The 13,755-nt window shown below is 42.6% G+C and overlaps 1 protein-coding gene across 1 annotated transcript in view; it reads right to left on the reverse strand.

The window, feature by feature from the left end:
* LOC128696597 (glucose dehydrogenase [FAD, quinone]-like) overlaps positions 1 to 1,040 on the reverse strand; it is a 174,605-nt gene extending 173,565 nt beyond the window's left edge. Inside the window, exons 1-2 of the mRNA XM_070094643.1 lie at positions 1,026 to 1,040; positions 632 to 747 (exon numbers count right to left, since the gene is read on the reverse strand). Of these exons, the coding sequence (XP_069950744.1) occupies positions 632 to 747; positions 1,026 to 1,040 (131 nt within the window). The remainder of the gene's footprint in view (positions 1 to 631; positions 748 to 1,025) is intronic.
* Between the last annotated feature and the right edge of the window lie 12,715 nt (positions 1,041 to 13,755).

The raw sequence follows: 13,755 nt of genomic DNA on the forward strand, positions 1-13,755 counted from the left end.
CAATACAGTGACACAAAAAAAAACGATAAATGAAGAGGTAAAATATGAAGTATTCAGTCCTCAGCCTAGTAGATTCATCAAGACTACAATACTGAACACCTGCTGCTGTGATGACGAGGTTGATTACCTCAACATTCACCTCTTCAAAGAGAGAGAGAGAGAAAGAGAGAGAGGGAGAGAGATTCATTGCACTTTCTATCGCGGAAACTTCTGCTAACATGTGAGTGTTGCTGTGGAAAGGTGTGAGGTAAGAGGCTCTGCATCGCCCAATAACAACGCTGCCATCTGGTCCACTCCAACTATTGCTCAGTGAAACCTCTCTCTTACACAGTTGATTTTGAAGTGTGTCTTAAAGCCGTTATTCTACAAGTTCTATCCTACCTACGATATAATTTGTGTTTGGTAAAGCTGAATCGTGGCCGTGTGTCTGATCAGTCATACTGTTGGTATTGTCACAGTAGATTAGCTGACTCCTTTTTTCTTTACCACTAGGGCATAACGAGCAGTAACAGTAAATAGATTTGCCTCTACTTCTCGCTCTACCTTGGATTCAATCCCGAATCCATGGTAGACCGTGTCTGTGAATAAAATATTTCGATACAATGAAAGCGTTTTTGAAAATCAATATTACGTTTGACCGATGATAAAAGTATTGAATGTCACTGTAATTTTGTCTACTGAACTTATACAGTAGAGAGTGATGAACAGGATGTTGTCAGGTTCATATTTCCTGTTCTTGTTGTAAACCTGTAAACAAAAAGAATAGCTAACACTACTCAATGAAATTCATATGAAACCACAAGCTGGCCAACTGACCACTGCACTCAGAGAGTAAAACCTCAAGTTAGTCAACTCAGTCCTGCATCCAGCGTACTGAACTACATGATAGTTAACTGACTACTATACCCAGCGTATTTAACAACACTCTGGTCAACTGACTACTATACCCAGCGTATTTAACAACACTCTGGTCAACTGACTACTATACCCAGCAAATTTAGCAAACAACAATCTGTTCAACTCACCACTATACCCAGCATATTTAACAGCAATCTAGTCAACTGACTATTATAACCAGCATATTTAACAAAAATCTGGTCAACTCATTACTATACCCAACGTATTTAACAATAATCTAGTCAACTCATTACTATGCCCAACGTATTTAGCAACAGCCTGGTCAACTCACTGCCACACAAGCTAGTCATTACAATAACAGAACACAATACCAGCAAGGTGAGGAATTACATACATGCAGCACCCGGTTATATTTATATGAAGTTGTTAGATTTCTTCAAATACAGAAAACAAGCTGTTGTGCGTGTGCAGTTCCTCTTTGTTGGTAATAATATCGTTGCAATGATACTTGACTGTGACAGTAATCTCATGGAATGGAAAAGGAGGCACAAATGCAGCGCAGTACGATCTTTCATCGTTATAATGCGATATCTACATCGTTATCCTACACAGCAACAACTCACACGTGCAACAGTTAGGTATCCTCGTTCCAAAACGTTTCACCTACACAGGCGAAAGGTGTGTATTCAGTCGAATACAGAAGAGGCAGCGGAAGCAGTAGAGATGTAGAAAGAGTGTAATCAGTCCATCACTCTCATCCGCTTCACCTTGACAGTATGTTAAGTCTCCATTATATTGCTTCAGCTTCACATTGTTCCAGACTGTGGAACAGAACTCTTCTTCAGGCGGAGGGACTGACCACCTCAATACTGTCTTTGAGGGTGATGGACTGATTTTATCGTCATTACATCTTTGCTGCTTCTACTGTTTCCTCTGTATATGACTGAAGAAGCCTACTGTGTAGGAGAAAAGTTTCGAAATAAATGTACCTATTAATACTGAAAAGAACATAATCGAAGGAGTGAATATGTATTGGTACACGATACCGACGAGTTAATAAGACACATGTACAACAGTTATACCTAAGTGTTGCACATGTGTCTTTATTTCGAATCCTTTCACCTACACAGTAGACTTCTTCAGTCGAATACAGAGGTGGCAGCGGAAGCAGTAGAGATGTAAGGACGAACCATACCACGGGTGGGAATAGAACCCGCGATCAGAGAGTTTCAAAACTCCAGACCGTCGCGTTAGCCACTGGACCAGCTAGCCACAATAAGATTCGTCCAACTAGGTATATTTCTACACCATAGGAAAGTTAGCATAGGCACCACTATGTCCACAAATGCAAGTTTTTACAGTGAGTTATGTAAGGACGATGTAATCAGTCCATTATCATCGAAGACTTAGGTTTGAGGTGGTCAGTCCCTCATCTTAGAGAAGAGTTCTGCTCCATAGTCTGGAATAATGTGAAACTGAAGCAACGGAATGGAAACACATATTGTCAGGATGAGGTGGAGAAAATCTTGACGACAGAAGAAGGTAATCACTGAGAGGCAGTGCAGCAAACCTACTGGGTAGGTATCTCTTAAATTCAACCTTCCTCACTCGTAACTTGTTGTCTGGCAGTAAAGTTGCCATAAATGTCCTCTGTGTAAAGACACCACTGAGCAGTGTCTGACAGTATGAATACAATACCGGCAAATTGATAAGTATGACTCATTTGCAACAGTTAGGTATCTTTATTCCGAAATGTTTCGCCTACACAGTAGGATTCTTCAGTCGAATACAGAGGATGATGAATTAGACACATGTTCAATATCTGCGTATCTTTACTTGTAGACGTTTCACTATCCAGTGACTATCTTTACATCACATGGACATAACATGAAGACAGTAGAAATATATACAGTAGACAGTGGAAGATGAGGTAATCAGTCCCTCATCCTAAGAGCTAGTGAAGAGCACCGTAGTCTTTAAGAATCTGACGCACAGGCATGTATTCTAGAGTCAGAATACACGCAGCAAACGAGGGCATTGTTATTGGTAAGAGGGAATCCCTAGCGGAAGTAGGTCACGCACAAGAGTCGAGCCAGGAGTAGCAAACAGGTTATGGTGATGTTCTCTGTATCGAGCTTCCATGATGTTACTGTGTCTGATGAGTTGTACATCAGTGGTATCCATTACTGACAAGATGAATTAGACACATGTGCAACTTCTGGGTTAAGTTTGGTTTACCGACACTACAAGCAGTCGTGACTCATTTCTTGCGACTTATTCTCTCTACCTCTAAATTGTGACTTTTCTTCCGCGTGTAACGATTAATTTCTCAACAACAACTACCCATACTTGAACACAAATAAATGTATCAGTCTACGTGTTTGTGTGTATGTGGGTGTATATATGTGTGTTTGAGTGTATGTGTTTATATGTGTACCTAGTTGCGCTCACATAGTTATGGTTGCAGGAGTCGATTCACAGCTCTTGGTCCCGCTTCTCTGGTAGCGTATGTGAATGTGTGTGCACGTTCTTCTCTCTCTCTCTCTCTCTCTCTCTCTATCTCTCTCTCTCTCTCTCTCTCTCTCTCTCTCATGTACAGCAACTTGTGTTTTCAAGGTTGGGCAGATAAAGAATTAGATATTCGCTGGCGAATTTAAATATTAAAGTATCTTGTTTTAACACAGTTAAGTCAGACTCAGGTATCTGGCTGTTGCTCACGCAGTATCTTCAATTAATTATTTAAGTTGCTTCTTATTTAACATCATGTCATTCTTAACCTGCTGGAAAATTGTTGAAGCGTCATGAGAATGTCAAACTAACCTCATGCTTTTATATCTACTGATTATTTTTTTTTCTATTTGTAATTCTGGCAAAGAACCGGGATCATCACAGGTGGTCAGCTTTTTCTCCACCTGTTACACAACTGCCCATTTGGTTAGGATGATGAGTTACAGTTTTGACATGAATAAAAAGTATATTTTCCTGTACTTATACCCGTTTTTTTTTTTTTTTTAGAAAGGAGTTAACTATATAGAAGCAACTGCCACTACGTTGTTTTAAAATTTTCTTGCTTGCTATAAATTAACTAGTATCAGCTTTAGCTAAATGTTTGTAAAACGCCAATTTTTGGATTTATTACATGCCATCAGTATCAACGTTTTTTTTTATATTGGACCTTATATTTTGATAAATATAAACTAGGGTAAATTTAACCACGACATCAAACCATCTATGGGAAGAACTTTTACGAGCAATTTTATTTTTGCTGTGTCAGGCAGGAGGAGAATTTCTAGCAATACTTTCAACTTGGCTGGTCACAGACTAGAGAGTTTCCCAGAACTGAACAGTCGCTGTCTGTCGGGCTGTCTGTATGTCTGTCTGTCTGTATGTGTGACTTTCTGTCTGTTTCTCTCTCTCTCTCCCACTCACAGACAAACATACACAGACAGACAGACAGAAAGACACACACACACACACACACACACACACACACACACACACACACACACACACACACACACACACACACACTCATATAACAGGAAGGGTGCTGCAATGGATCAGAGAATACCTGACAGGGAGGCAACAACGAGTCATGGTACGCGATGAGGTATCACAGTGGGCACCTGTGACGAGCGGGGTCCCACAGGGGTCAGTCCTAGGACCAGTGCTATGACATGAATACCATGATGGAGAGTTAGACTCAGAAGTGTCCGTGTTCGCAGATGATATGAAGTTATTGTGGAGAATTAAATCACATGAGGATCAGGTAGGACTCCAAAGAGACCTGGACAGGCTGGATACCTGGACCAGCAACTGGCTTCTCGAATTTAACCCCGCCAAATGCAAAGTCATGAAGATCGGGGAAGGGCAAAGACCGTAGACGGAGTATAGGCTAGTTGGCCAAAGACTGCAAACCTCGCTTAAGGAGAAAGTTCTTGGGGTGAGTATAACACCGAGCACGTCTCCGGAAGTACACATCAACCAGATAACTGCTGCAGCATATGGGCGCCTGGCAAACCTGAGAATAGCGTTCCGATACCTTAGTAAGGAATCGTTCAAGACACTTTACACTGTGTACGTCAGACCCATATTGGAGTATGCCGCATCTGTTTGGAACCCACACTTGATCAAGCACGTCAAGAAATTAGAGAAAGTGCAAAGGTTTGCGACAAGGTTAGTTCCAGAGCTAAGGGGAATGTCCTATGAAGAAAGATTAAGGGATATCGGCCTGACGACACTGGAGGACAGGAGAGTCAGGGGAGACATGATAACGACATATAAAATACTGCGTGGAATAGACAAGGTGGACAAAGACAGGATGTTCCAGGGAGGGGACACAGAAACAAGAGGCCACAATTGGAAGTTGAAGACACAAATGAGTCAGAAAGACATTAGGAAGTATTTCTTCAGTCATAGAGTTGTAAGGCTGTGGAATAGCCTATAAAATGACGTAGTGGAGGCAGGAACCATACACAGTTTTAAGACGAGGTTTGATAAAGCTCATGGAGCGGGGAGAGAGAGGGCCCAGTAGCAACCGGTGAAGAGGCGGGGCCAGGAGCTAAGACTCGACCCCTGCAACCACAAATAGGTGAGTACACACACACACACAGAGGTATGATAATGCTCACGGTTCAGTGAGAGTGACCTAGTAGCGATCAGTGAAGAGGCGGGGCCAGGAGCTCGGACTCGACCCCCGCAAACCTCAACTAGGTGAGTACTAGGTGAGTCCACACACACACACACACGCACACTTAATACACAATAATAATAATAATAATAATAATAATAATAATAACAATAATAATAATAATAATAATAATAATAATAAAAATAATAATAATAATAATAATAATAATAATAATAATAATAATAATAATAATAATAAAAATAATAATAATAATAATAATAATAATAATAATAATAATAATAATAATAATAATAATAATAATAATAATAATAATAATAATAATAATAATAATAATCCAATGCTCTCATTAATTATGATTATAACATTAGTTATTGCAACATCTCCTCCAAGCTGAGTTCACTTCCAACAAATGTTGGTTAAATGACTAGTAAACGAGTTAGATTAATGAAAAATTGTCGTGAACCATTCATTGTGTTCTTCCTATGTTCGTCTCTCCCACTCTTGAATATTTCTATATATTTACCTGTCTTCTTCACTCCACTTTCCTTGAGATGAATACCATCCTGAGTTTACAAAGACCATGACAAAACAAACTACTAAACCTAAAGCACCCCAGCCCACTCAACCCCCCAGTTTGTACATCTACAACACCCTCCCCTCTCCTTCCCCCACTCAACACCCAGTTTGTACATCTACAACACCCTCCCCTCTCCTTCCCCCACTCAACACCCAGTTTGTACATCTACAACACCCTCCCCTCTCCTTCCCCCACTCAACACCCAGTTTGTACATCTACAACACCCTCCCCTCTCCTTCCTCCACTCAACACCCAGTTTGTACATCTACAACACCCTCCCCTCTCCATCCCCCACTCAACACCCAGTTTGTACATCTACAAAACCTCCCCTCTCCTTCCCCCACTCAACACCCAGTTTGTACATCTACAAAACCTCCCCTCTCCATCCCCTACTCAACACCCAGTTTGTACATCTACAAAACCTCCCCTCTCTTTCCCCCACTCAACACCCATTTTGTACATCTACAAAACCTCCCCTCTCCTTCCCCCACTCAACACCCAGTTTATACATCTACAAAACCTCCCCTCTCCTTCCCCCACTCAACACCCAGTTTGTACATCTACAAAACTTCCCCTCTCCTTCCCCCACTCAACACCCAGTTTGTACATCTACAAAACTTCCCCTTTCCTTTCCCCACTCAACACCCAGTTTGTACATCTACAAAACTTCCCCTCTCCTTCCCCCACTCAACACCCAGTTTGTACATCTACAAAACTTCCCCTTTCCTTTCCCCACTCAACACCCAGTTTGTACATCTACAAAACTTCCCCTCTCCTTCCCCCACTCAACACCCAGTTTGTACATCTACAAAACCTCCCCTCTCCTTCCCCCACTCAACACCCAGTTTGTACATCTACAAAACTTCCCCTCTCCTTTCCCCACTCAACACCCAGTTTGTACATCTACAAAACCTCCCCTCTCCTTCCCCCACTCAACACCCAGTTTGTACATCTACAAAACCTCCCCTCTCCTTCCCCCACTCAACACCCAGTTTATACATCTACAAAACCTCTCCTCTCCTTCCCCCACTCAACACCCAGTTTGTACATCTACAAAACCTCCCCTCTCCTTCCCCCACTCAACACCCAGTTTGTACATCTACAAAACCTCCCCTCTCCATCCCCTACTCAACACCCAGTTTGTACATCTACAAAACCTCCCCTCTCCATCCCCTACTCAACACCCAGTTTGTATCTCTACAACTCCCTTCCCTCTCCTTCCCCCACTTAACACCCAGTTTATAAATCTACAACCCCCTCCCCCCTCCTCCGCCGACAACAGCTCCTTGTCAGACAGCCTCAACAGTTTCCCCCAGTACAACCTCCCAGTTCAACCTCCCAGTACATCCTCCCAGTACATCCTCCCAGTCACACAGATTCTAATCTTATTCTCTCCTAACAACTCTCAACCTGTTTCCCTCTGTTTACTGACATTACGAAACTATTAAAAAGAATATATAACAAAAGAAAACAATGAGAGGTCTCCAAGGAGATGCAAATATGGTTCAAAATGAGGCTGGTAGAGCACAGTACGAATTAATACAAGGTTTTGAAATTTGGGAGAAGAGGAGAGGAGACTTAATACAGAATATTGAGAGAGAGAAGAGAAATTATACGTATCCACAAACAAAAAATATCTGGAAGACACCGTCGGATGAACTAGTAAACTGTTAGACTATAGTAACTTAAAAATGACTAACAAATGTTAAAATAGCCTTTAAGCTCCTTCTCCGCACTTATGCTGTATTCTATTCAAGATTGATGGACTGACCACATCGACTCAAGGTTGAGGGACTGATTACCTCATTCTCCTCCTGTTCTTCAAGATTCTCCTTTGTATGGACTGATGAAGCCACTGTGTGGCGAAACGTTTCCTCAATAAAGATACCCAAGAGTTACACATGTGTCTAATTTATCAACGTGTCGGTTCTCTGAACCATTGATCTACAGAACACCAGTGTTGAGAACACTGCTCAGAACACCAGTGTTGAGAACAGTGCTCAGAAAGCCAGTGTTGAGAACAGTGCTCAGAACAACAGTGTTGAGAACAGTGCTCAGAACACCAGTGTTGAGAAGATCAGTGTTGAGAACACCAGTGTTGAGAACAGTGCTCAGAACACCAGTGTTGAGAACACCAGTGTTGAGAACACCGGTGTTGAGAACCCAAGTGTTGAGAACCCAAGTGTTGAGAACCCAAGTGTTGAGAACCCAAGTGTTGAGAACCCAAGTGTTGAGAAGAGTGCTCAGAACACCAGTGTTGAGAACACCAGTGTTGAGAACACCGGTGTTGAGAACCCAAGTGTTGAGAACCCAAGTGTTGAGAAGAGTGCTCAGAACACCAGTGTTGACAAGACCAGTGTTGAGAACAGTGCTCGGAACACCAGTGTTGAGAACAGTGCTCAGAATACCAGTGTTGAAAACAGTGCTCAGAACACCAGTGTTGAGAACAGTGCTGAGAACACCAGTGTTGAGAACACCAGTGTTGAGAACAGTGCTGAGAACACCAGTGTTGAGAACACCAGTGTTGAGAACAGTGCTCAGAACACCAGTGTTGAGAACACCAGTGTTGAGAACAGCGCTCAGAACACCAGTGTTGAGAACACTAGTGTTGAGAGCAGTGCTCAAAACACCAGTGTTGAGAACACCAGTGTTGAGAACAGTGCTCAGAACACCAGTGTTGAGAACAGTGCTCAGAACACCAGAGTTGAGAACAGTGCCCAGAACCCCAGTGTTGAGAACAGTGCTCAGAACACCAGTGTTGAGAACAGTGCTCAGAACCCCAGTGTTGAGAAGAGTGCTCAGAACACCAGTGTTGAGAACAGTGCTCAGAACACCAGCGCTGAGAACAGTGCTCAGAACACCAGTGTTGAAAACACCAGTGTTGACAAAAGTGATCAGAACACCAGTGTTGAGAACAGTGCTCAGAACACCAGTGTTGAGAAAAGTGCTCAGAACACCAGTGTTGAGAACTGTGTTCAGAACACCAGTGTTGAGAACAGTGCTCAGAACACCAGTGTTGAGAACAGTGCTCAGAACACCAGTGTACAGAACAGTGCTCCGAACACCAGTGTTGAGAACACCAGTGTTGAGAACAGTGCTCAGAATACCAGTGTTGAGAACAGTGTTCAGAAGACAAGTATTAAGAACAGTGCTCAGAAGACAAGTATTAAGAACAGTGCTCAGAACACCAGTGTACAGAACAGTGCTCCGAACACCAGTGTTGAGAACACCAGTGTTGAGAACAGTGCTCAGAATACCAGTGTTGAGAACAGTGTTCAGAAGACAAGTATTAAGAACAGTGCTCAGAAGACAAGTATTAAGAACAGTGCTCAGAAGACAAGTATTGAGAACAGTGTTCAGAACACCAGTGTTGAGAACAGTGCTCAGAACACCAGTGTTGAGAGCAGTGCTCAGAACACCAGTGTTTAGAACACCAGTGTTGAAAACAGTGCTCAGAACACCGGTGTTGAGAACAGTGCTCAGAACACCAGTGTTGAGAGCAGTGCTCAGAACACCAGTGTTTAGAACACCAGTGTTGAAAACAGTGCTCAGAACACCGGTGTTGAGAACAGTGCTCAGAACACCAGTGTTGAGAACAGTGCTCAGAACACCAGTGTTGAGAACAGTGCTCAGAACACCAGTGTACAGAACAGTGCTCCGAACACCAGTGTTGAGAACAGTGCTCAGAACACCAGTGCTGAGAACAGTGTTCAGAAGACCAGTATTAAGAACAGTGTTCAGAACACCAGTGTTGAAAACAGTGCTCAGAACACCAGTGTTGAGAACAGTGCTCAGAACACCAGTGTTGAGAACAGTGCTCAGAACACCAGTGTTGAGAGCAGTGCTCAGAACACCAGTGCTGAGAACATTAGTGTGGAGAACATCAGTGTTGAGAACACAGGCATTGAGAACAACAGTGTTGAGAACACCAGAGTCGAGAACACCAGTCATGAGAACAGTGCTCAGAACACCAGTGTTGAGAACGCCAGTGTTGAGAACACCAGTGTGATGAACACCAGCGTTGAGAACACCAGTGTTGAGAACATCAGTGTGGAGAACACTAGTGTGGAGAACACTAGTGTGGAGAACACCAGTTTTGAGAACATCAGTGTGGAGAACACTAGTGTGGAAAACACCAGTGTTGAGAACACCAGTGTGATGAACACCAGCGTTGAGAACACCAGTGTTGAGAACGCAAGTGTTGAGAACACCAGTGTGGAGAACACTAGTGTGGAGAACACCAGTGTTGAGAACATCAGTGTGGAGAACACTAGTGTGGAAAACACCAGTGTTGAGAACAGTGTTCAGAACACCAGGGATGAGAACACCAGTGTGGAGGGCACCAGTGGTGAGAACACCAGTCATGAGAAAAGTGCTCAGAACACCGGTGTTGAGAACACTAGTGTTGAAAAAAACAGTGTGGAGAACACTAATGCGGAGAACACAAGTATTGAGAAGAACAGTGTTGAGAACAGTGCTCAGAACACCAGTATTCAGAACACCAATGTGGAGAACACTAGTATTGAGAACAGTGCTCAGAACATCAGTGTTGAGAACACCAGTATTGAGAACAGTGCTCAGAACACCAGTGTTGAGAACACCGGTGTGCAGAATACAAGTGTTTAGAACACCAGTGTTGAGAACACCAATGATGAGAACAGTGCTCAGAACACCAGTGTTGAGAGCACCAGTGTTGAGAACACCAGTGTGGAGAACACTAGTGTTGAGAGCAGTTCTCAGAACACCAGTGTTGAGAACAGTTCTCAGAACACCAGTGTTGAGAACAGTTCTCAGAACACCAGTGCTGAGAACATTAGTGTGGAGAACATCAGTGTTGAGAACACAGGCATTGAGAACAACAGTGTTGAGAACACCAGAGTCGAGAACACCAGCGCTGAGAACACCAGTGTTGACAACAGTGCTCAAAACACCAGCGTTGAGTACATCAGTGTTTAGAACACCAGTGTTGAGAACACCAGTGTTGCAAACATCAGACTAGGGAACACCAGTGTTGAGAACACCAGTGTTGAGAACACCAGTGTTGAGAACACCTATGTTGAGAACATCAGTGCTGAGAACACCAGTGTTGAGAACACCAGTGTTGAGAACACCAGTATTGAGAACACCAGTTTTAAGAACAACAGTGTTGAGAACAGTGCTCAGAACACCAGTGCTGAGAACATCATTGTGGAGAACACCGGTGTTGAGAACACCAGTGTTGAGGACACCAGTGTTGAGGACACCAGTGTTGAAAACACAAGTGTTGAGAACACCAGAGTTGAGAACACCAGCGCTGAGAACACCACTGTTGACAACAGTGCTCAGAACACCAGTGTTCTCAACACTGGTGTTGAGAGCACAGGTGTTCTCGTCAGTGATGTTGAGAACACCAATGTTGAGAACACCAGTGTTAAGAACTCCAGTGTTGAAAACACAAGTGTTGAGAAAACCAGTGTTGAGAATACCAGACTAGGAAACACCAGTGTTGAGAATACCAGTGTTAAGAATACCAATGTTGAGAACACAAGTGTTGAGAACACCATTGTTGGGAACGCCAGTATTGAGAACGCCAGTGTTGAGAACACCAATGTTGAGAACACCAGTGTTGAGAACAGATCACAAACAAACGGCTTGGTTGCCCATGGCTGACCAGCACCATTCTGAAATCCATTGACAAGAAACACCAATATGAAAAGCAATATAGACAGGGCTTAATACACAAAGATATTCTTAAACACTATTCATCAGTTCTCACCAAAGTAATAAAGAAAGCCAAACAACTATACTACTCCAGTAGATTCACAGACACTAGAGGAGATATAAAAAAGACCTGGAAAACACTCTCTCAGATTCTAGGGACCCACAAACTGAAAAAAACAAGAATATTGTCCTAACTAAACCTAATGAAACACCACTACATCCCACTGACACAGCTAACAAGATAAACGACTTCTTCTCAACCATAGGATCTAATCTCGCCAATAAAATTCCACATACCAATGCCCATGCTGGGGACTACCTAGATGGGAATTTCCCAAATTCCTTCTATCTTGCACCAACTGAGCCCACGGAAGTCACCGAGATTATAAAGTCACTTAAAAACAACTCAGGGAATCTGTCTAATGTCCCACCATTACTGTACAAGCGAGCGGCCCATATCCTTTCGCATGCTATTTCATTACTTTTTAACAAGTCACTAGAAACTAGCACCTTCCCGAAACTACTCAAGATGACAAGGGTTATACCAATACATAAAGGTGGTGACCCTACAGACTTAAACAACTATAGGCCAATATCTAACTTACCATTGCTATCCAAAATCTTTGAGAAACTCGTGCACAGGAGACTATATTCATTTATAACAGCACAAAACATACTCAACCCCTGCCAATTTGGATTTAGGAAAAATAAAAGCACTAATGATGCAATCATAAAAATGCTAGATCTGCTTTACACAGCATTGGAAAATAAGGAATATCCACTAGGAATTTTTATTGACCTAAGAAAAGCTTTTGACACAGTAGACAACGACATCCTACTCCACAAACGTGACCATTACGGTATAAGAGGCCATGCGCTTGCTTATTTCAAATCTTACCTTACTAATAGGTATCAGTATGTTACCATTAAAGACACAGCATCAACAACACGGCCACTTGATACTGGAGTTCCGCAGGGAAGTGTCCTTGGTCCCCTGCTCTTCCTCATATACATCAATGATCTTCCAAACATATCCCAACTCCTGAAACCCATTCTCTTTGCTGACGACACGACTTATGTCATCTCTCACCATAATCTTGCCACCCTCAACACCATTGTTAACGAGGAACTGATCAAAATATCGACTTGGATGACAGCCAATAAACTTACGCTTAACACTGACAAAACCTACTATATTATGTTTGGTAGCAGAGCAGGATATGCACAAATTAACATTAAGATCGACAACACTCTAATTACCAGACATAATGAGGGCAAATTCCTAGGTCTATACCTTGACAACAACCTGAATTTCAGCACCCATATCCAACACATAACCAAAAAAGTATCCAAAACAGTTGGGATCCTCTCCAAGATACGATACTACGTGCCGCAAAATGCCCTTCTCACACTATACCACTCACTTATTTATCCATACCTCACCTATGCTATTTGTGCTTGGGAATCAACTGCAGCAACACACCTAAAGCCAATAATAACCCAACAAAAAGCTGCAGTAAGAATAATCACTAAATCCCATCCCTGGCAACACCCCCCCCCACTCTTCATAGATCTAAACTTACTCCCTGTTCAGTACATCCACACTTACTACTGTGCAATCTACATCTACAGGACCTTAAACTCCAATATCAACCTTGACCTAAAACGCTTTCTTGATAGTTGTGACAGAACCCACAGGCATAACACCAGACACAAACATCTCTACGACATTCCCCATGTCCGACTAAACCTTTACAAAAATTCAATGTATGTCAAAGGCCCTAAAATCTGGAACACCCTACCTGAGAACTCTAGAACTGCAGACACATTCATCACCTTCAAAACTACCGTTAGAAAACATCTTATCTCCCTGATAAACCCCATCAACTAACTACACGAATACCACCTGGTGGTTCACACTTACACTCACTCACCCATTTGACCATAAACAGAAATATTAATCTCAATC

The sequence above is a fragment of the Cherax quadricarinatus genome, chromosome 47, assembly GCF_038502225.1.
Source record: "Cherax quadricarinatus isolate ZL_2023a chromosome 47, ASM3850222v1, whole genome shotgun sequence".
Classification (NCBI taxonomy): Eukaryota; Metazoa; Arthropoda; class Malacostraca; order Decapoda; family Parastacidae; genus Cherax; species Cherax quadricarinatus.